The sequence below is a fragment of the Pristis pectinata genome, chromosome 44 (genome assembly GCF_009764475.1).
Source record: "Pristis pectinata isolate sPriPec2 chromosome 44, sPriPec2.1.pri, whole genome shotgun sequence".
Taxonomy (NCBI): Eukaryota; Metazoa; Chordata; class Chondrichthyes; order Rhinopristiformes; family Pristidae; genus Pristis; species Pristis pectinata.
This window is the reverse complement of record NC_067447.1, coordinates 2,165,418-2,189,595: the sequence shown is the minus strand read 5'-3', so window position 1 is coordinate 2,189,595 and position 24,178 is coordinate 2,165,418. Positions and strand designations below refer to the sequence as shown.

At 50.9% G+C, this 24,178-nt stretch overlaps 1 protein-coding gene across 2 annotated transcripts in view; it reads left to right on the top strand.

Moving 5' to 3' along the window:
* Nucleotides 1-425: 425 nt before the first annotated feature.
* The window catches only part of LOC127566695 (leupaxin-like), a 42,895-nt gene continuing 19,142 nt past the window's right edge, over nt 426-24,178 (top strand). The window contains exons 1-5 of one of the 2 annotated variants that reach the window (XM_052009261.1): nt 426-570; nt 10,802-10,998; nt 14,548-14,630; nt 18,538-18,637; nt 19,275-19,457. In XM_052009261.1, the coding sequence (XP_051865221.1) occupies nt 558-570; nt 10,802-10,998; nt 14,548-14,630; nt 18,538-18,637; nt 19,275-19,457 (576 nt within the window). In that variant the 5' untranslated portion in view covers nt 426-557. Of the gene's footprint in view, nt 571-7,794; nt 7,890-10,801; nt 10,999-14,547; nt 14,631-18,537; nt 18,638-19,274; nt 19,458-24,178 lie in introns of those variants that run through there. The other variant, XM_052009260.1, reaches the window with a different exon arrangement.

The following is a 24,178-nucleotide window of genomic DNA, read 5'->3' as shown; positions in this document are numbered from 1 at the left end:
TAAGTTACCTCTCACCCTTTCCCCCCCCCCAAAAGAGAAAAACCCTAGCTTGCTCAACCTATATATGTATGTGTTCTACATACTAAAAGGCATAGGTTGAAGGTGAGATAGGGAAAAGTTTAACGATTTATTTTCGACGAGCGTTTCTATTTTTAAATACAGGGAGAGGGGAGGTTCCTGGAACCCATTGGCAGAGAAATCAGTGGTAACAGATTGGACGGAAACGTTCATGAGACACACGGACCCAGACATTTGAACATGCAGGGAATTGGGGTGGGTTGCTGGTGGAGGGTGCGCTCTGTACGCGCAGACAGCGTCCCAGGCGCTGAGATTGGACTCCACCATGGCGAGCGCCAACAGAACTGAAACCTCGACTCCGCGGCGTAAAGGGAACCTGGTTACTCCACAGTTCAACGCCTCCGGGGCCAACCACAGAGGGGCGACGCAGTCAGATGTCTGCTCGTCGTCCAATCAAAACCTGTCGGGCGGTGGAGCGGAGTCCCAGCTCGGAAGGACCAAGCTCGGAGGAGAGGTGGTGACTGAACGCAAGGGATGCAATGGATGAACTGGGTAAGTTAGCGAGGTGGGCAGAGGAGTGGGGAGGGAGGTGGGTGTCTGGTACTGGTGGTGGTTGGGATGAGGGTGCTGTGTGAGTGTGTGTGTGTGTGTGTGTGTGTGTGTGTGTACCTGTGCCTGTGTGTGTGTGTTTCTGTGACTGTGTGTATGTGCGTTCGTGTGTGTCTGTGTATATCTGCTTGTGTGTGCGCCTGTGTGTGTGTGTGTGTGTGACTGTGTGTGTGTGTGTGAGACTGTGTGTGTCTGTGTGTGACTGTGTGCGTGTGTGTGTCTGTGTGTGTGCGTGTGTGTCTGTGCGTTGGTGTGTCTGTGTGGGTGTGTGTGTCTGTCTGTGTGTCTGTGACTGTGTATGCGTGTGCGCGCGCGCGGGTGTGTGTGTGTGTGTGTGTGTGTGTGTGTGTGTGTGTGTGAAGGGTGCGAACAACATCCATGAAGGCGAGGGGACGTGCTGCGCGGGGGATCGGGTGGGGCTGGATGCTGGAGGTCAAAGGTACCGTGGCAACCCACGGAACCGTGAAACCGACGTGCGGTAGGGCACGGGGGCAGGGCTCTTGCGGAGGGGCTGCCTCGGCGCATCAGCCCTGAAAACTGCCATGTGGGCTCTAGAGAAATGGAGCTGTTGTGTACGGGCTCCCTTGGGTTGGGGAGAAAACACGAGCAGAAAAGTGAGAGGCATTTCCAAGAGCTTCAGTGTTTGCGGTTTGTAGCTTGTGAGCCAGATGCAGGAATGGACGCGGTGCATCTCGCTGTACATCTGACTGTGGTTTGTGACCTGGGGGAGTTGACGTCTCGTTCCTCTGCTCTTAGTCACGGTGCACAGTAAAGAGGAAGGGCGGGGGGGGGGGGGGTGGGGGGGCGCCAGAGGCAAGAACAGTCAGAACCATCTGTCAACGTTGCTGGGCGCTCCGTAATGTCCGTCCTTGTTGGATCCAGTCGCCTGTTTTGGAATGAATTTCACCTTTTTTTCAGTGACACCTCGACCTCCGACCACCCCTACCCCCCAGGTCCCCCTGCAAAAAGCAAAATGCTAAAGCAAAAAGAAATGACCCAAATATGCAGAACAGAGCGGCTTCCGTTTGTGTGGGCAATTCACTTCCTTCGACTAGGATCAAGATGAGTAATCAGTTCTGCAGCTCATCACGGGGAGAACGGGTGTTGTAACAGTTGCATTGGCCAACAGTTGTATCAGATGTTGCGGATCGTGGCTTGTGAAGGCAAATCTCCCTGCTATCAACGAACTCGCATAGGTTTCAGTGTGTGTGTGTGTGTGTGTGTGTGTGTGTGTGTGTGTGTGTGTGTGTGTGTGTGTGTGTGTGTGTGTGTTTGTCTTGCATGTGTGCGTGTGTGCGTCTGTGTGTCTGCCAGTGTGTTTGTGTGTTGATTATGTGGTACTGTGTGAGAAAAACACGGTAATACACACACACAAACACACACACACACACACACACACACACACACACACATAGAACCACACACACATGCACAGACAAACACAGACAGACACGTACACAGACACACGCACACCCACACAGGCAGACACAGACGCAGACACAAACACATAGGCACACAGAGACACAGATACATACACACAGAGAAACAAACACAGACGCACGCATAAACACACATAGACACGCACAGACAAAGACAGACAAACAGACACACGGAGTGAGATAAACACAGACACAGACAGTCAGATGAACACACACACACAGACAGACACACATAAACAGACAGACACACAGGCACACACAGACACACACACACACACACACTCAGACACAGACATACATAACACCCACAGACATACACACACACACACACACACACAGACAAACACAGACACACACGCAGACACACACACAACATACACACAGACATACAGACACATACACAGATAAACACACAATACACACAGACACACACATACAGAAAGACATACATATGCACAGGCACGCACAGACACACAGACCGACAGACACACACAGAAGCACACACACACACACACACACACACACACACACACACACACACACACACACACACACACACCTCAGAACACTATGCAAATGATGCATTACACTGTCTGTTTCGACGTACATCCGACTAGTAAAGATATCTTATCTTACACACTCTCTCTCTCTCTCTCTCCCCCTCACACACACACACACACACACACACACACACACACACACACACACACACACACACACACACACACAGACACACACACACACACACACATATAAACAATCCTGTAAATGACCCGGTCTTTGTCCCCTTGGCACAGCCATTGGGGACCAGTGCAACAGTCACAGAGCCACACGGCGCGGAAGCAGGCCAATCGGCCCACACAAGTACCGACCTACATGCATCCTGCTCTCCGGCATCCCTCAGCCATCCAAGTGCTGGTCCAGACGAGTGTTGAATGTGCTCAGAGTCTGCGCCTCAGAACGCAATGTGTTCCAGTTTCCAGGAGGATCTTCTCCAGATCCTGTCCAAACCTCTGGTCCCGTTACCAGTCACTTCAACTCCCCCTCCTACAGTGGTGATAGGTAGATGCAGGTAAGAGATATTGATAGGCAGGTGCGGGGGGAGGGTGGGGAGAGCAGATCCACCTGGCGTATTGGTATTGGTTTATTATTGTCACTTGTACCAAGGTACTGTGAAAAGCTTGTCTTGCACACCGATCGTACAGGTCAATTCATTACACAGTGTAGTTACATTGAGTTAGTATTGGTATTGGTTTATTATTGTCACCTGTACCGAGGTACAGTGAAAAACTGGTCTTGCATACCGATCATACAGGTCAATTCATTTCATAATGCAGTACATTGAGTTAGTACAGAGTGCATTGATGTAACACAGGTAAAAAGAAACAATAACAGTACAGGGTAAAGTGTCACAGCTACAGAGAAAGTGCAGTGCAGGTAGACAATAAGGTGCAAGGCCACAACAAGGTACATTGTGAGGTACAGGGTGCATTGAGGTAGTACAGGTAAAAAACAATAACAGTACAAAGTAAGGTGTCACAGCGACAGAGGAAGTGCAGTGCAGGCAGACAATAAGGTGCAATGTCAAAGGTATGGCTCAAAGGAATGGCTCAAAGGTTGGAACAATAAAGAGAGGACAAAAGGCTGGTAAAGGGAAGAAGAGAACACGGATTGTGGGTGGGGGTTGTTGAGGGTAAATTGGGGGGGGGGGTGTTGGGATTACCTAAAGTGGGAGAATTCAATGTTCATGCCGTTAGGCTGCAAGATTCCACACCAGTCAGCTCGGCAACTGTCCCAGGGGAAAATCACAACGGAGCACACGGAGGCGTACTGCACGGAAGCAGGCGCTTCGGCCCAACTCCTCCCTGCTGAGCCGGTCCCATTTCCCTGCATTGGAGCCACATCTTTCCACACATTTCCCATCCATGTACCAGTCCGAGAGTCTTCTAAACGCGGTAATTGTAGCCGCCTCTCTCACTTCCTCTGGCGGCTCGTTCCACACACCCGCCAACATCTTTTGTGCGAGAAACGTTGCCCCTCAGGTCCCCTTTAAAATGGTGTTTCCCTCTCACCTTCAGTCTATACCCTCCAGTGTCAGACTCCCCGACCCCAGGGGAAAGACTGTGACCATTCACTATATCTAGGCCCCCCATGATATCTATGAACCTCCATAAGGTCACCCCTCAGCCTCCTTTGCTCCAGTGAAATCAGTCCCAGCCCCTGTCCAGCCTCTCCTTCTGACTCAAGCCCTACGGTCCGACCAACACCCCCGTGAATCTATTCCGCACCGTCACATCTTCCCTGTGGCGCGGCGCCCGGAACTGGACACAGTATCCAAGACGTGGTCTGACCAACGATCTGTGCAACTTTAACCCGACGTCCCAACTCCCGTATTCAATGCCTCGGCCGACAAGGGCAGACATCTTATTCGCCACCCTGTCTTCCCTTGTCGTTACTTTCAGGGAACTTTGGACGTCTACCCTAAGGTCTCACTGTTCATTCACACCCCCAGGGCCCTGCCGTTCACTGCGTGTGAGTCCTGGCCTGGTTTAACTTACTGAAATGCACCACTTCGCGCTTGTCGGAGTGAAATTCCGTCAGATATTCATTCACCCACTTTCCTATTTGATCCAACTCCTGATGTGAACCGAGACAACCTTCCTCACCGCCCACCGACCCTGTTGTAAACTGAGACATCCTTCCTCACTGCCCAACGACCCTGTTGTAAATTGAGACAACCTTCCTCACTGCCCACCGACCTTGTTGTAAATTGAGACAAACTTCCTCACTGCCCACCGACCTTGTTGTAAACTGAGACAAACTTCCTCACTGCCCACCGACCTTGTTGTAAACTGAGACAGGTAAACTGAGACACTGACGACCATTCTGCAAATTTTTGTATCACCTGCAAACTTAGAGAAATCCAATCAGGCAAAGGTAACATGGTTCTGCGAAAAGAGAATGATTGAGGAAGGACACGGAAGTTTGGAGAGGATGCAAAAGAGGTTTTCCGGGATGCTGCCTGGATTAGAGAGCACGAACTATAAGGAGAGGTCGGACAGATTTGGGTTATTTTCTCTGGAACGGCGAGGTTGATGGGAGACCTGATAGAGGTTTATAAGACTATGAGAGGCATGGATGGAGTAGACAGCTGGTAAATTTTTCCCCATTGTTTGAAATGTCTAATACCAGCCAGTATCCACTTAAGGAGAGGGGGGAATGTCCAAAGGAGATGTGTGGGGCCAGTGTTTCTACGCAGAGAGTGGTTGGTTCCTGGAATGTACTGCCAGGGGTGGCGGTGGAGGCATACACGACGGAGGCAAATATTGAAGAGGTTCTCAGATATTCACATGGATGTGCACAGACTGGGGAAATACGGGCAGAAGGGATTAGTGTAGTTTGACGTTGAATTACTAGTTTAATTAGCTCGGTACAGCATGGTGGGCCGAAGAGCCTGTTCCTGTGCTGCACTGTTCTATGTTCCAGTGAACCCACGCCGAAGATAAACAAGCCCGTTGAACGAAGTAGATGAAAAGCCCTGAGGCAGAGTTCTTCCACCTGAAACATTAGCTCTTCTCTTCCCACAGATGCGCTGATCATTGCCGGCGTGTTCTGTTTTCAGTTCTGTACTGAGTACATTTCCAGAAGGCCTGTGATACTGTGTTGCATCAACGCCTGCTGCGTGAAACAAAATCTCACGGTGTAGGCGGTAATGTCAAAGAGTTTACTGTCACACGCAGAAGCCCATGTGTGCACAGGTGCAGTGAGAAACGTACTTGCAGCAGCATCACAGACACAGAGCATCTGATAAGCAGCATTCACAAGAAAAAGAACATAAGTTAAACATACATCATACACAGGTTTAGCAAGACATAACACAGTCGGAACAAAATTAAAACCAAGTCCATTTTAGTGCAAGGTGGTCAGAGGGTCTAACTGTTGTGATGGAGGTGTTTGTCGGTTGTTTATTGTAGATTACGGGGGGGGGGGGATATTGATCAGTTGGAAGTGGGCCGAGGTGTGGAAAATAGATTTCAATACAGATAAGAGTGAGGTGATGCATTGTATAAAGTCAATCCAGCGTAGGACACGTACTATGAACGGCAGGGCTCTAGGGGGTGTAATGGAACAGAAGGACCCAGGGCTAAAAGTATATAGTTCGTTGAAAGGGGCGTCACAGGTAGACAGGGTGATGAAAAAGGAGTTTAGCACACTGGCCCTCATCAGTCAGGGCACTAGGTGCAGGAATTGCGACATTATTGCTGCGGTTGTATCGGTCGTTGGTGAGGCCACAGTTGGAGTGCCGTGTTCAGTTTTGCTCACCCTGTTAGAGGAAAGATATGGTTACACTGGAAAGATTGCACGGAAGATTTACGAGAACATTGGCAGAACTCGAGGGCCTGAGTTATAGGGAGAGGTTGGCGAATGAGGGGCGACCTTATAGAAGCTTATAAAATTATAAAAGGCAGTCTTTTCCCCAGGGTAGGGGAGTCCAAAACTCGGGTCCATAGGATTAGAGTGAGAGGGGAAATATTTAAAAGAGACCTGAGGGGCAACTTCTTCACGCAGAGGGTGGTGTGTATGGAACGAGCTGCCAGAGGAACTGGGTGAGGCAGGTACAACAGTATCATGTAAGAAGAACGTGGATTGGTACACGGGAGGGGCCGAACGCAAGGAATTGGCACTGGCCGGGTCGGCCCGGACTGGTTGGGCCTTAGGGATTGTATTCGTGCTGTGTTGCTCTGTGACTCTTAGAACCGAATGGTTGAAGGGAAGTAGCTGTTCCTGAACTTGGTGGTGTTGGGACTTTAGGCTTCTGTACCTCCTGCCCAATGGTCGCTGAAGAGAAGATGGCGCGGCCCGGATGCTGGGTGTGTGTGTGGGGGGGGGGGGGGTGTCGGTGCGGGGGTAATCTTTGTTAATGAATGTTGTGAAGACAACCGTAAGGAGGTTATCTTTGAGATGTATAAGGCATTGGCGAGACCCCGTTTGGTACATTTTTAATCGCCAAGGTGCAGGAGACTACGGGCTGAGGACTGGAAGACAGGATTAGAGGGGTAACATGCGTCGGGAAGGATATGGTGGGCTAACATATGTTGCCCAGGAGACTCATCCTCCCAGTACCGTTGGAGGGACCAGTTGTCGGAGCGTCCGGCCCAGGCAAACCACTCCCGGCCTTCAGACCGGGTGAAAGGCCAACTGAGACTCATGTTGTGTCAGCCATCCGCTTCAAGCTGCCTGACGTGCATTTCACAACCATCCATCCCGGGGCAATACAGCACTGATGCAGGCCCTTCGGCCCATCCAGTCCGTGCCGACCACGGGGGCCACCCGGCCAGTCCCAGTTTCCTGCGTTCGGCCCATATCCCTCCAAGCCCCGCCCTTCCGTGTGCCTAACCAAGTCCTTCTTAAATAATACTGTTGTACCTGCCTCAAACACTTCCTCTGGCAGCTCGTTCCATAAACTCTGCGTGGAAAAGTTGCCCCTCAAGTTCCTTTTAAATCTTTCCCCTCTCACCCCGAGTCTGTGTCACCTCAGTTTTGGACTCCCCTACCCCGGGGAAAAGACTGTCACCTATCCATGCCTCTCATAATCTTAAATACCTACAAGGTCCCCCCTCGTTCTCCTACGTTCCAAGGAATAAAGACCTCGCCTGGCCGACCTCTCCCTGTAACTCAGCCCCTCTAGTCCTGGCAACATCCTCGTAAACCTTTCCTGCGCTCTTCCCCAGTGTACCACGGGGAACAACTTAACGTAGAAAATGACGGGCAGTCAGGTCTTCCGAGACGGGGACGAGAAGCGATTTCTTCACCCAGGCGGCGGTGAGTCATTGGAGTTCTCCACCGACGAGGGCCGTTAGAAGCCCAGTCTCTGAAAATATTTAACTTGGAGCTGAATGTTTTTTGTTCAGTTACAGGCAGTAGATAGTCAGAGGCTTTTCCCCAGGGCTGAAATTGTGGCCACAAGAGGACATAGGTTTAAGGTGCCGGGGAGTAGGTACAGAGGAGATGTCAGGGGTAAGTTCTTTACTCAGAGAGTGGTGAGTGCGTGGAATGGGCTGCCGGAAACGGTGGTGGAGGCGGATACGATAGGGTCTTTCAAGAGACTGTTAGATCGGTACAGGGAGCTGAGTAACATAGAGGGCTATGGGTAAGCCTAGTAATTTCTAGGGTTGGGACATGTTCAGCACAGCTTTGTGGGCCGAAGGGCCTGAATTGTGCTGTAGTTTTTCTATGTTATTGGGGGAGCCAACGGGCGCGGGGTTAGTGGCTGAATGTGGCACTGGCGTACAACATTTGCCGGGATCTCCTGGAAAGGCAGAGACATGCTCGGACCCTGCTGCTTCATATCTCAGTAAATGGAACGAGAGGTACGAAGGGTTTTTGGGAACCAAAACTCGAAAACTCGAGGGCACCTGTTTAAAGTGGGAGGGGGGAGACTTTAAAGGGGAACTTTTTTTTCACCCGGAGGGTGGTGGGTGTGTGGAACGAGTTGCTGCAGGAAGTGGGAGAGATCTAATCTTTGCTGTTGAATTATTCAAATAGAAAACAGAACAGTCCAGCACTGAACAGACCATTCGGCCCACGATGTTGTGCCGATCTTGATGCCAATTTATACTAAATATCATTCTGCGGATCATCCATATCCTCTCTATTCCCTTCATATTCACGTGTCTACTTTCCGTGATATTTATTAATGACATGTAGGGGTAGAAGGCTGGGTTTGCAAGTTTGCAGACGACACAAAGGTCGGTGGTGTTGCGGATCGTGTGGAGGGCTGTCGAAGCTGACAGAGGGATATTGATAGGATGCAGAGCTGAGCTGAGAAGTGGCAGATGGAGTTCAATCCGGAGAAGTGTGAGGTGGTGCACTTTGGAAGGACAAACCCCAAGGCGGAGTACAAGGTTAATGGCAGGATTCTGGGCAGTGTGGAGGAGCAGAGGGATCTGGGGGTTCACATCCACAGATCACTGAAAGTTGCCTCACAGGTGGATAGGGTAGTTAAGAAATCTTATGGGATGTTAGCTTTCATAAGTCGTGGGATCGAGTTTAAGAGCCGCGTGGTAATGATGCAGCTCTAAAAAAAACTCTTGTTAGACCACACTTAGAGGACTGTGTCCATTTCTGGTCTCCTCATTATAGGAAGGATGTGGAAGCGTTGGAAAGGGAGCAGGGGAGATTTACCAGGATGCTGTCTGGATTGGAGAGTATGGATTATGGGGAGAGACTAAGGGAGCTAGGGCTTTACTCTTTGGAGAGAAGGAGGATGAGGGGAGACATGAAAGAGGTGTACAAAATATTAAGAGGAATAGATAGAGTGGACAGCCAGCGCCTCTTTCCCAGGGCACCGATGCTCAATACAAGAGTGCATGGCTTTAAAGTAATGGGTGGGAAGTTCAAGGGAGATATCAGAGGGAGGTTTTTCACCCAGAGAGTGCATGGTGCATGGAATGCTCTGCCTGGGGTGGTGGTGGAGGCAGGTACACTGGTCAAGTTCAAGAGGTTGTTAGATAAGCATACGGAGGAATTTAAGATAGAGGGATATGTGGGAGGAAGGGGTTAGATAGTCAGGCTTGGTTTAAAGATCGGCACAACATTGTGGGCCGAAGGGTCTGTATTGTGCTGTACTGTTCTATGGTTTCTATGGTGACTATTTATAAAAAAACACCAAACTGCCTCCTTCCACCACTACCCCTGGTGACACATTCCAGGCACCTACCGCTCACTGTGTAAAGAAAACATGTCCCTCACGTCGCCTTTAAATCTCCCCCCCCCCCCCAACCTTAAAATTATGTTCTCTGGTGTTTGACGTTTCTACCCTGGGGAACAGACTCTGATCGTCTTCCCTATCTGCGCCTCTCTTAATTTTATAAACCTCTATCAGGTCTTCCCTCAGCCTCCGAATCTCCAGGGAGAGCAACCCAAGTTTGCCCAACCTCTCCTTACAGCTCAGACCCTCGAATCCAGACAGCACCCCGGTAAACCTCTTCTGCAGTTTCCCCACATCCTTCCTGTAATGGGGGCGACCAGAACTGCACACAACGCTCCAAGTACGGTGTGACTAAAGATTTATACAGCTGCAGCGTGACTTCCTTAACACCCCTACCGACGAAGGCAAGCATCTTTACCACCTTGCGTAGCCACTCTCAGTGAACTACGGAGGCACGGTAGCATAGTGGTTAGCGTAATGCTTTTACAGCGCCAGAGATCTGCGTTCAATTCCCGCTGCTGCCTGTAAGGAGTTTGTACGTTCTCCCCGTGTCTGCGTGGGTTTCCTCCGGGTGCTCCGGTTTCCTCCCACATTACAAAGACGTACGGGGTTAGGAGCTGTGGACATGCTATGTTGACGCTGGAAGAGTGGCGACACTTGCGGGCTGCTCTCCAGCACACTCTTAGCAACGCAAAAAGATGCATTTTACTGTGTGTTTCGATGTACATGTGACTAATAAATATCTTATCTTAAATCTTATCAACTATATACTTTCTCCTTTCATTTGACCTCCCGAAGTGCAAAACCTCACACTTGCCCGGATTAATCGCCATCTGCCCAGATCTGTAACTGATCTTCCGCTGTATTATTTGATAGTCAATCAAATAATCAAATTAGATAATCAAAACAATACACTGTCCAGGAATCTCCGTGTCATCCCCAAGCTTTCTGATCCACCAGTCGATATTTTCCGCACACATTTCACTTAATAGGCGTTGGTCCTGATATCTACCTTGCTTTTCAGATCTATTACTGGCTGAACTTGAGCAGACGTCGGTGAGCGACGCCCGAACCTGCGCGGATCCCTCGACTCTGTCTGGCTTTGACTTCCTGACAGCGTTTGCCACAGAGGGCAGTTCGCAGGAGGCGCCTGTCGACGCCAGAGAGCCGAAACTGCTGGCCCCAGTTGGCCGTCGAGAGGAGTCATCCTCCGTGAATCAAGTAAGAGACGATTTCACGGTTGATGGAACTTCACGCGGAAGGAAGAGAGGTTTATTATTGTAGTATGTGCTGAGGGACAGTGAAAAACTTGCCTTGCATAGCGATCGTACAGATCAATTCATTACACAGTGCGTTGAGGTAGTACAGAGTAAAACAACAACAGAATAGAAAAACTACAGCACAATTCAGGCCCTTCGGCCCACTAACCTGTGCCGAACATGTCCCTACCCTAGAAATTACTAGGCTTACACACAACCCTCTATTTTATTCAGCTCCAATTACCTATACAACAATCTCTGGAAAGACCCTATCGTATCCGCCTCCACCACGGTTTCCGGCAGCCCGTTCCACGCACTCACCATTCTCTGAGTAAAAAACTTACCCCTGACATCTCCTCTATATCTACTCCCCAGCACCTTAAACCTATGTCCTCTTGTGGTCACCATTTCAGCCCTGGAGAAAAGCCTATGACTATCCACCCGATCAATGCCTCTCATCATCTTATACACCTCTATCAGGTCCCCCCTCATCCTCCGTCTCTCCAAGGAGAAAAGACCGAGTTCCCTCAACCTGTGTTCATAAGGCATGCTCTGCATTCCAGGCAGCATCCTTGTAAATCTCCTCTGCACCCTCTCTATGGCTTCCACGTTCTTCCTGTAGTGAGGCGACCAGAACTGAGCACAATATCCCAAGTGGGGTCTGTCCAGGGTCCTATATAGCTGCAACAATACCTCACGGCTCCTAAATTCAATTCCACCGTTGATAAAGGACAATACACCATATGCCTTCTTAACCACAGTCAACCTGCGCAGCCGCTTTGAGCGTCCCATGGACTCGGACCCCAAGATCCCTCTGATCCTCCACACTGCCATGTCTTACCAACATAACAAAAAAAAATCAAAGTCCATTGCAGTACAAGGTGATCAAAGTGGTGCCAGTGTTGCTTTACTGAGGGTTGTGCATGTTGGTTCAGGAACCGGATGGTTGAAGGGAAGTGGCTGTTCCAGAATCTGGTGGTGTGGGGATTTCATGCTCTCTTTTCTCTCTCTTGTTGGCATTCTTCGTCCACCTTCTCCCCTTCTCTCTCCCTCCTTTTGCTCTCTGTACCCCTCGCTTGTTCCTTATCTCCATTTATCTCAGTGTCTACCATTCAACTGTTCCGCTCTTGCTCTTTCGCTCCCTCTCTCTTCTTCGCCTCTCTCTCTCCCCCTCTGTGTGTCACTCTCTCTCTCCACTCTCTCTTTCTCTCTCTCTCTCTCTCTCTCTCTCTCTCTCCTGTCACCGCGTCTTGGTTTCTGTCTATTGAAAATAGAACACAGAACAGTTAGCACAGGACAGGACGTGATACCGACCTTTATGAACACATGCTCCATGATCAATCTAACCCTTCCCTCCTACACAACCCATTACCCTCCATTTTTCTTACATCTATGTGCCTATCTAAGAGTCTTTTAGATGTCCCTATTACACCACCCACTACTAACACCCACGACAGTGTGTTCCAGGCACCCACCACTCTCTGAGTAAAGAGCTTACCTCTGACATCTCCCCTAAACTTCCTCTGACCTTAAACTTATGTCCTCTGGCTTTGGCCATTGCCGTCCTGGGAAAAATGTGCTGGCTGCCCCTCATAATCTTGTACACTTATATCAAGTCACCTCTCATCCTGCGTCGCTCCAAAGAGAAAAGCCCCAGCTCGCTTAAACTTTCCTTATAAGGCATGCTCTCCAATCCAGGCAGCGTCCTGGTAAATCTCATGTGCACCCTCTCTAAAGCTTCCACATTCTACCTATAATGAGGGGACCAGAACTGAACACAATACTCAACGTGTGGTCTGACCAGAGCTGCAACATCAGCTCGCGGCTGTTGAGGTAATCCCCTGACTAATGAAGACCGACACACCACACGCCTTCTTAATCACACCGTCAACTTGTGCGGCAACATTGAGGGATCTATGGACGTGGACCACAAGATCCCTCTGTTCCTCCACACTGCTCAGAATCCTGCCATTAAACTTGTACTCCGCCTTCGTTCATTCTTCCAAAAGGTATCACTTCACACTTCTGCGGATTGAACTCCATCCGCTACTTCTCCGCCCAACTCTGCATCCTGCCCCATAGCCCGCTGTAAGCTACTACAACCTTCTACATTACCCACACCACATCCAACCTTCGTGTCATCCGCAAACTTACTAACCCACCATACCAAATCCTCATCCATTTATAATATTCGCAAAGAGCAGGGGTAGAACATAACACATTCCGCCATCTCCAACGGGACCCGACCAGCAAGCATATGTTCCCCTCCCCACCTCTTTCTGACTTTCGCAGTGACCGCGCTCTCCGCGGCTCCCTCGTTCACTCCGAACCCCGCCCCCCCCCACCCCACCCATCCCGCTCCCACCCCAGGAACTTTCCACTGCTATAGGTTCAACACCTGCACCGACACCACACACATCACCTCCATCCAGGGACCTAAACAGTCCTTTCAGGTGAGGCAGAGATTCACCTGCACCTCACTTAATATCATCTACTGCATTCGGTGCTCCAAGTGTGGCCTCCTCTACATTGGCGAGACAAATACAGACCAGGTGACAGTTTCGCAGAACACCTGCGCTCTGTCCGTAACCGCGATCTGCATCTCCCCGTTGCCGGTCACTTCAGCTCCCCCTCCCACACTATCGCTGATATGTCAGTCCTCGGCCTCCTCCACTGCCAGGAGAATTTCAAGCGCAAACTGGAGGAACAGCGCCTCATTTTCCGTCTTGGAACCTTGCAGCCTGACGGCATGAATGGTGAATTCTCCCACTTTAGGTAATCCCCACACCCCTTCCCCGCAACACCCTCCCATCACCATGCTTCTCTTCTTTTCTAGCCCTTTTCTCCATCTCTCCCCTGAGCTTTGACCCATGCCCGGGTGGATCAGGTCTCCACTCCCCCGCACCTGCCAATCACACTATCTCTCATCTGCATCTACCAATCACCACCCTGTGCCCACCCCGCCTCCCCTCTGTTGTGCACCTATCACTGCTCAGCTTTCCCCTCCTAGATATTGGGCTTCCCCTTTTCCTATCTTTAGTCCTGAAGAAGGGTCCTGACCCGAAACGTCGACCGCCTGCTTTTCTCCACGGATGCTGCCTGGTCCGCTGAGTTCCTTTAGCGTCACCGTGTTTTTCATCCAGATTCCAGTATCTTCAGTTTCTCTAGTTTTTCTATAGAACATTCGACCCACGATGTTGTGCCGAAGATTGATGTCAATTGCCCCGTAGCCTGCCCACGTTGCTAAACCTCTCCCTCTCGCTTTGCATCTCTGTGCGATCAATTTCTCTCCACCTTTCTGCATGTCTAATTCTCCCGACTCTCATTTTTCCCCCTCGCTACCCTGCTCTCTCTTCCTGACCCACTGACAAGTTGAACGTTTACCCGACACGTTTCAAAGGTTTTTGGAGTTTTGTAGGCATGGATCAGGCGATCTGGATAGTTGAAACCATGACCGAGTCTGCTGCCTGCGCACCAACTAAGATATGTTCCATTAACTTTCTATCTCCAGTTTAAGCCGGTCTACTTCTCACTTCTCGATGACTCCGGCGGAATAACCAGAGAAGGAGAGCGGCCGAATGATGGCTTTGGCAGGTGAGTTGCAGTCCACAGAAAGAATAGATGTTCTCCCAAGTCCGCCGCTCCCTGAAAGTTGCCACGCAAGTCGACAGGGTAACAAAGAAGGCGTACAGCATGGTTGCCTTCATTAGTCGAAGCACTGAGTTCAAAAGAACCAGAGTCAGTTTTGTTACCGATGGAGGACGTGAATTTCTTGCTTTGTGGCGAAGATATACAATCTGTAAGTCAGATTACAATGGTCAGATAGTTGCGTTGCAGCTTTATAAGATTCTGCTGAGGCCGCAACTGGAGTATTGCATTCAATTCTAGTCGCCACAGTACAGGAAGGAAGCGGAGGCTTTGGAAAGGGTGCAGAAGTGGTTCACCAGGATGTTGCCTCGATTAGAGGGCATGAGCAAAAAGAGACATCTTTTGCGCAGAGTGTTCTGGAAGGCAGCCCGCAAGGCGTGGTTTAAAGGTCGGCAAAACATGGTGGGCCGAAGGTCCTGTATTGTATGGTTCTATGGTTAAGTGTCGCCACGCTTCCGGCGCCAACATAGCATGCCCACAACTTCTTAGCCCGTGCGTCTTTGGGAACATGGGAGGAAACCGGATCACCCGGAGGAAACCCACGCAGACACGGGGAGAACGTACAAACTCCTTTCGGACAGCGGCCGGAATCGAACCCGGGTCGCTGGCGCTGTAACAGTGTAACGCTAACCGCTACACTAGTTGCCTGGAATGCTGTTTCAGAAGAAGTGGGGGGAAGCAGGTACAAGGGACAGTACACTGTTCATGGCAAGACTCTTGACCGTGTTAATGTGCAGGGAGGTCTTGGGGTCCAAGTCCATTCCTCCCTGAAAGTGGCCGCACAAGTCGACATGGTGGCAAAGAAGGCGTACGGCATGGGTGCCTTCATTAGTCAAGGCACTCAGTTCAACAGGACCAGAATCAGATTTATTATCACTGACATTGGACGTGAATTTCTTTGTCAGATGGTAAAGCCATAACATCTGCAAATCACATTGTGATAGTCAGATGGTTGTGTTGCAACTTTATAAATCTCTGCCGAGGCGGCGTCTGGAGGACTGCATTCGATTCTGGTCGCCCCTATTATCGGAAGGACGCGGGGGCTGTGGAGCGGGTGACCGTCCGCCTGACCTACGCCCCTCATGATCTCAGAAACCTCCATCAAATCACCCCTCAGCCTCCTTCGCTCCAGGAAAAGCAGTCCCAGACTGTACGGTCTCTCCTGCATAACTCAAGCCTTCCAGCCCCGGCAACAACCTCGTGAACCTGTCTTGGATACACTGAAGAACTGGGCGTCCACCGTCCTCTTGGGCACTGAATTCCAAGGCGTCTCTGTTTTGTTGGGGTGGAAGGGATATTTTCTCACCTCTGCTCCGAATGGAGTACTCCTTGCTTTAAGGTTGTAAATCCTGTTTCCAGACAGTCCGACCAGTGGGAACGTCGTCTTTGCCCCGACCCGATCTGGCCCTGAAATAATCTCAGTACATTTCACCCGCCCACCCTCATTCTTCTCAGCTTTGCTTAGTTTTGATGGTATTGGCTTATTGATATTGGTTTATTATCGTCACTTGTACCGAGGTACAGTGAAAAGCTTGTCTTACAAACCGATTGTACAGGTCAATTCATTACACAGTGCAGTTACATTGAGTTAGTACAGTGTGCATTGATGTAGTACAGGTAAAAACAATAACAGTGCAGAGAAAAGTGTCACAGCTACAGAGAAAGTGCAGTGCAATAATGTGCGAGGTCACAACAAGGTAGATCGTGAGGTCAAGATTCCACATTGTTCAATAGTCTTATCACAGTTGGGTAGAAGCTGCCCTGTTTAGTTTCTGCCTCCGTGACAAGTACATGAATCTCAGGAACCTACAGCACCTCGTCATCCTTCGTTGCGCGCCTTCTGCCGCGATACCCAGGTGGGAACGATACCCAACATTCCAGGTGACACCTCGGCAGCCGCAAGGCTCCCACGTCAACCGGGTGAACGCAACACCGGAGGCGGATGCAGCTGGAGGGTTTGCAGACGGACACCAAATTTGGCGCTGTCAGTTTGACAGCGGAGAAGTTTGTCTGAATTGCAACAGGATCCAGAACAACGGGGGAAGTAGGCAAAGGAGGGGAAGATAGAATCGAGCTCGGACAAGTTCGAGGTGTTGGATTTTTTTTTGGGGGGAGGAGTTAAACCAGGGGAGGACTTAGGCAGTGAATGGCAGGGCCCCGGGGAAAGCTGTAAGGCAGAGAGGCCCAGGTGCATAGTGTCCTGGGACTGGTGCCACAGGGAGTCGCGGGGGTGAAGATGGCGCTTGGCGCGTTGGCCTCCGTCGGTCCTAGTACAGGAATTGGGACATGATGATGTAAACTGCACAAGATGTTGGCGTGACATTATCTGGAGTACTGTACGCATCTCTGGTCGCCCAGCTGTAAGGAGACCCTCATCAAGCTGGACAGGGCGCAGGAAAAGATGCACAAGAATGCTACCGGGACTGGAGCAGTGCACAAAAAGTGCTGGAGGATCCCAGCAGGTCGGGCAGCATCCACGGAGGGAAATAGTCGACGTTTCAGGCCGAGACCCTTCATAAAGACTGGAAAGGAAGAAGGCAGAAGCCAGAATAAGAAGGTGCGGGGGGGGGGGGGGGGGAGGGGGAGTAGCACAGGCTGGCAGGGGATAGATGATTTCAGGTGAGAGGAGGAAGGTAGTGGGTGGGGGAGAGGGGAGAAGGCGTAATAAGCTGAGAGGTGATAGGTAGGAGAGGCCGAGAGCCGAGAGCTGGAGGAAACCGGTAGGAGAAGGCAGTGGACATGGAATACAGGATAGGGGAGTAGAGGAGATGGGAAGGTCATCAAGGCGGGGGAAAGGGAGCCATAGGGATAAGGGAAGACAAAGGAGTGGGTAGGGGAGAGAAAGAAGGGATGAGGTCACAGGAAGTTAGAGAAGTTGATGTTAAGGCCATCAGGTTGGAGATTCCCCAGGCGGAAGCCCAACCCTCCTATTTCTTTCCCCTCCCCCCACTCCTTTGTCTTCCCTGATTCCTGTGGCTCCCTTCCCCCGCCTCGATGCACTGCCCATCCCCTCTCCTCCCCCTCCCCCATCTTTTTATTCCACGGTCCACGGCCCTCTCCTACCGGATTCCTCTTTCTTCAGCCGTTTGCCTCTTCTACCAATCACCTCTCAGATTACATTTTCTCCCCCTCCCTCCCCTACCCATCTCCCTTCCCCCTTCTCACCTGGACTCGCCTATCACCTGAATTCACCTCTCCCCTACCTGCCTATGCTCCTCCCTCTCCCCCTACCTTCTTATCCCGGCTTCTGCCCTCTTACTATCCAGTCCCCTTGAAGGGTCTCGGCCCGAAACGTCGACTGTTTGTTTCCCTCTGTGGAGGCTGCTGAGTTCCTCAAGCATTTTGTTTTGCGTGTATGCTGCTCCAGATACATCCAGCATTTGCAGAATCTCTTGTGTCTCTGTTACCGGGACCTGAAGGGGTTTTAAGGATAAATTGCATCGAAATTCCCGAAGGGGCACTGGGAAGCTAAGGGGTGACGTTGTGGAGGGTTATGACTTCATAAGGCACATGGATCTGGTGGATGGCCACAGTCTGTTCTCCAGGGTGGGGGAGTCTGAAACTAGAGGGCACAGGTTTAAGGTGAGAGGGGAAAGACAAAAGGGGACCTGAGGGGCAACTTCTTCAAACAGAGGGCGGTCGGTATATGGAAGGAGCGTTCAGAGGAAGCGGGATAATTACAGCGTTCGGAAGACATTTGGACATTTTTTTGCACGGATGGGAAAGGTTTCGAGGGATACGGGCCCAACGTGGGAAATGGGACAGGCTCAGTTGGCACCTCAGTCGGCCTGTCCCCGTGCTGTGTAACCCTTGAGTCCAACAACTAGACCCGCCTGTTTCTCCTCTCTTGCAGAACCTCTGCGGAGCCGCCCCCGGACGGCGGAGGAACCACGCTACTGAGCCCAACGTCAGCCGCCAGGGAGCTGGACAACATCATGGCAGACCTCGCCGGCGTAAGTAGTGTGATTACCGGGAGACGTTCTCCTGCTACCAGTCCGCCCATACTAGGTCTAATCGCAGCTCGGGAGACCCCAAACCTGCCCTTGCACTGGACGCCCGCGCGTCCGTCGGCAGGATCAGGGCGTCACAAGCTGAAGTGTTGAGACTCTGGAAAATTATTCCACCTTAAGACACGAAATCGTCCCGACCCAGAGAGCCAATGGTTCTATCTTTTACCCGACACTATGATTTCACGAATTTACCTTAAATACTAGTTAGAACGGAGAACGGTACAGCACGGGAACATGCCCTTGCGACCACGATGCGGTGCCAAGCTAGTTAAACCAATGACACCGAATTAAACGAATCCCTTCTCCTCACGCAGGATCCATATTCCTCCATTCTCTGCAGGCTCATGTGCTAATTAAACTCTTAAACACCGCTATCGGATCGGCCTCTATCACCAGCCCCGGTAGCGCATACCAGGCCTGGTCTTACATCCAGTTGGTGCCGGTTGAGCGGGCCGAATGGCATCCCTCCCTGACACTCAGAACAATGTCAGTCACTGGACCCGTCGTTCAGATCGAGAAGCGTCCCTCTGGTACACCGTTTGCCTCCCCTTCCCCGTAACCCGCCTCTCTCCTGTCTCAGGTGCTCAGCCCCACGGAACCGTCGCCGACCCCGGCGGCCCCCGCCCCCGCAGCAGCGGCGAAGGAACCGGAGAGCTCGCTGGACACCATGCTGGGGACCCTGCAGTCTGACCTCAAGCGGCTGGGAGTGAGCACTGGCGCCAAGGGGATCTGCGCCGCGTGCAAAAAGCCCATCCTTGGAACGGTTAGTGTGTGTGTGTGTGTGTGTGTGTGTGTGTGTGTGTGTGTGTGTGTGTGTGTGTGTCTGTGAGGTGTGTGTGTGTGTCCATATATATCTGTGTGTATGTGCTTGTGTCTATGTACGTGTGGCTGTGAGGTGTGTATACATATATGTCTGTGTATGTGCGTGTCTGTGAGGTGTGTGCCCATGTGTGTGAGGTGTGTGTCTGTGTGTGTGAGGTGTGTGTGTCTGTGAGGTGTGTGTGTCTGTGAGGTGTGTGTGTGTGCGCGCGCGCGCGTGTGTGTGTGTGTGTGTGTGTGTGTGTGTGTTGGGGTGTGTGGGGGGATTGTGGTGGGTTGGTGGGGTGGCTGGCAACACCCCGTGGATGGCTTGGGGGTGTGGGGAAAACTTGAAGTTTCCCTACACTGAACTTGGCGAGTGAAGCGACCGTGACGTGGATTGTGTTGCAGTCGGCACCTTGTCCATTGGGACAGATTCAGAAGAGTAAAAACAAAGATTTCTTTATTAGTCACATGTGCGTCGAAACACACAGTGAAATGCACCCTTTGCGTAGAGTGTTCTGGGGGGCAGCCTGCTAGTGTTGCCACGCTTCCTGCGCCAACATAGCACGCCCGCAACTTCCTAACCCGTTGGTCTTTGAAACGTGGGAGGAAACCGGAGCACCCGGAGGAAACCCACGCAGACACGGGGAGAACGTACGTTTGAACCCGGGTCGCTGGCGCTGTAATAGCGTTACGCTAACCGCTACGTTACCGTGCCTCCCTCTAAGCGACAACTGGACGAGTCCACAGCTCCCTGAAAGTGATCGCACATATCGATAACGAATGTGCGTAAATAAGGTGGAAGAGAAGGCGTGTGGCATTAGTCGAGGCACCGAGTTCAAGGATCGGGAAGTTACGTCGCAGCTTTATAAAACTCTCGTTAGGCCGCATCTGGAGTATTGCGTTCAGTTCTGGCCGCCCCCATTGTAGGAAGGACGTGGAGGCCTTGGAGAGGGCGGCTGTGAATGCTGGGGTTCCGCAGGGATCCATACTGGGACCTCCGCTGTTGTGAAATATGACTTGGATGAAAATGTGAATGGGTGGGTTAGTAAATTCTCAGAAGGTACATACATTGGTAGTGTTGTAGATGGCGTAGTAGATTGTCAGTAGATACAGCGGTACATAGATCAGTTGCAGATACGGGCAGAGGTTTGGCATATGGAGTTAAATCGGGCCACGTGTGAGGTGTTGCATGTTGGGACATCAAACGTAAAGGGACAATACACTGTTACTGGCAAGACTCTTAACAGTGTTGATGTACGGAGAGGTGTTAGGGTCCAGGTTCATAGCTCCCTGAAAGTGGCTGCAAGGGTTGACAGGGTCGTAAAGAAGGCGTGCGGCACGCTTGCCTTTACTCGTCGAGACACTGAGTTCAAGAGTCGGGAAGTAATGCTGCAAGTTTATAAGACTCTAGTTGGCTGCATGTGGAGTATTGCATTCAGTTCTGGTCGCTCCCATTGTAGGAAGGGTGCGGAGGCTTTCGAGAGGGTGCAGAAGGGGTTTACCAGGATGCTGCCTGGATTAGAGGGTATGTACTATAAGATAAGACGTATCTTTTGAGCAGGGTGTTCTGGGGGAAAGGGGCAGACCACAAGTGTAGCCACTCTTCCGGCTCCAACATAGCACGTTCACACACATTCCTAACCCGTATGACGTTGGGAATGCGTGAGGAAACCGGAACACCCGGACGGAAACCCGCGCCGAAACACGGGGAGAACGTACATACTCCTGACAGACAGCGGCCGGAATTGAACCCGGGTCGCTGGCGCTGTAATAGCCTTACGCTGACCACTACACTATAGTGCCTGGAATGCTGTTCCAGGGGAATTGGTGGAAGCAGATTCAACAACAATGTTTAAAAGGCATTCAGACAAGCACTTGAGCAGACATGGGAATGGGGGGTGGGGGGGGGGGGCGGGTGGGGTGATATTGACCATGATCAAACTTGTTTTCTCTGGAGCGCCTGAGGCGGAGAGGAGACCAGATAGAGGTTTATAAGATTATTGAGAGGCATAGATAGAACATCCTTGGTTTACACCTTCTACAGCGTAACCCCTGGACGATCTCGCAAGCCCAGTCTGCTTAACGTCTCCTGATTGGACAATGCCACCACCCCCCCCCCCCCAAAGCGCCAAGGCGAGAACCTTGGCCGGACGCTCTCTATCATGTGCAGTCCCTTCCTCTGTGACGGGTACCAGACCTGCGCACAATAGTCCAGCTGCTGCCTCACCAGGACCAGATACCATTTCAGGAAGTCGTTCTCTCCTCTTGCAGTCCGAGCCTCTGGCGATCGTTAGCTTCCATGACTGTTTGCAGTGCCTTCAGGCTGAACTGACAGTGGCTTGTGTGCAGATGCACTCAAGTGCATCCGACCCCTATTACCCTTCACCCCTCTCTCGATTGTTGTTGTAGCTGGCACCATGGCTGCTGGTGGAAGGGATATTATTTCCGAGGCGGAAAGACTTGATAACACCACTCGTGCTGTCTCCCAGCACCAGATGTCAGCCCACATTTGGTCTCTTGATAGATAGAGTAAGACGGCACGGAAACAGGCCCTTCGGCCCAACTCGTCCGTGCCGGCCAAGATCCCCATCCAAGCGAGTGCCATTTTCCCGCGCTTGACCCATATCGCTCATGAACCTTTCCTGTCCACGTACCGGCCCAGATGTATCTCAAATTGTATTGATATGGGTATTGGTTTATTATTGTCACTTGTACCGAGGTACAGTGAAAAACTTGTCTTGCATAGCAATCGTACAGGTCAATTCATTACATAATGCAGATACATTGAGATAGTACAGAGCTCATTGAGGTATTACAGGTAAAAACAATATCAGTACAGCTACAGAGAAAGTATATTTCAGGTAGACAATAAAGTGCAAGGTCACAACAAGGTAGATTGTGAGGTTAAGAGTCCATCTCATCGTGCAAGGGAACCGTTCAATAGTCTTATCACCGTGGGATAGAAGCTGTCCTTGAGCCTGGTGGTACGTGCCCTCAGGCTCCTGTATCTTCTGTCTGATGGGAGAAGAGAGAATGACCCAGGTGGGTGGGGTGTTTGATTATGCTGGCTGCTTCACCAAAGTAGCGAGAGGTAAAGACAAAAGAGTTCAAGGAGGAGAGGCTGGTTTCCTTGATGCGCTGGGCTTGTGTCCACAACTCTCTGCAGTTTCTTGCGATCCTAGGCAGAGCAGTTGCCGTACCAAGCTGTGATGTATCTGGATAGGATGCTTTCTATGGTGCATCGATAACAGTTGGTGAGTGTCAAAGGGGACATGCCAAATTTCTTCAGTGTCATGAGGAATTAGAGGGGCTGGTGAGCTTTCTTGGCCGTGGCGTCTCCGTGGTTGGATCAGGACAGGCTGTTGGTGATGTGTCACCGTCCCCTTTCCTGAAATAAATGACCAGCTCTTTTGTTTTGCTGACATTAAGGGGAATGTTGTCATGACACCATGTCACGAGGCTCTCTATCTCCTTCCTGTACTCTGACTCATCGTTATTTGAGACACAGCCCACTATGGTGGTGTCATCTGTAGATTGAGTTAGAGCAGAATCTGGCCACGCAGTGGCGAATGTATAGGGAGTAGAGTAGAGGGCTGAGGATGCAGCCTTGTAGTGCACCAGTGCTGAGAATAATCGTGCCGGAGGTGGTGCTGTCTATCCTCACTGACTGCGATCTGTTGGTCAGAAAGTCAAGGATCTAGTTGCAGAGGGAGGTGTTGAGTCCCAGGTCTCGGAATTTGGTGGTGAGTTTGTTTGGAATTATAGTATTGAAGGCAGAGCTGTAGTCAATAAACAATAGTCTAATATAGGTGTCTTTACTGTTCAGATGCTCCAGAGCTGAGTGTAGGGCCAGGGAGATGGCGACTGTTACGGCAGTAGGCGAACTGCAATGGGGCCAGTTTGTCTGGGAGGCTGGAGTTGATGCGCGTCATGACCATGAAGCACTTCATGATGGTGTACCCGCTTCTACCACTTCGTCTGACTGCTCGTTCCACACACTCACCACCCTCTGTGTCAAAAACTTGTCCCTCGGTTCACCTTTAAATCTTCCCCCTCTCACCTTGAACCAATGTCCTCTTGTTTTTGACACCCTTTCCCTGGGAAATGGCTTTAGGGTGAAAGGGGAAACGTTTAGGGGGAACATTAGAGGGAACTTCTTCACTCAAAGCGTGGTGGGAGTGTGGAACGGGCTGTCATCTGATGTGGTAAATGCGGGCTCGCTCTTAACTTTTAAGAGTAAATTGGATAGATACGTGGACAAGAGAGGTCTGGAGGGGTATGGGCTGGGGGCAGGACTAGCAGAATAATGTTTCGGCACAGACTGGAAAGGCCGAATGACCTGTTTTCTGTGCTGTAGTTTTCTATGGTTCTATGAATAGGCTCAGTGCATTCACCCTATCCCCGACCGTCCTGATTTTATACACATCTGCGAGGCCATCCCTCCGTCTTCTGCAGTAGAAGGAAGGAAGTCCCAGGTTGCCCAATCTCTCCCGACAACTCAGGACATTGGTTCCTGGCAACTTTCGCAGAACATTTACTCGCGCTCTCTCCAGCTTAATTACATCTTACCTATAATAGCGTAACTACAAATTGAACTCAATAGTCCAGGTTTCGGCTCAACGACGTCGTGTACAATTGCAACATAACATCCCAACTCCTGTACTCAATGCCCTGAGCGAT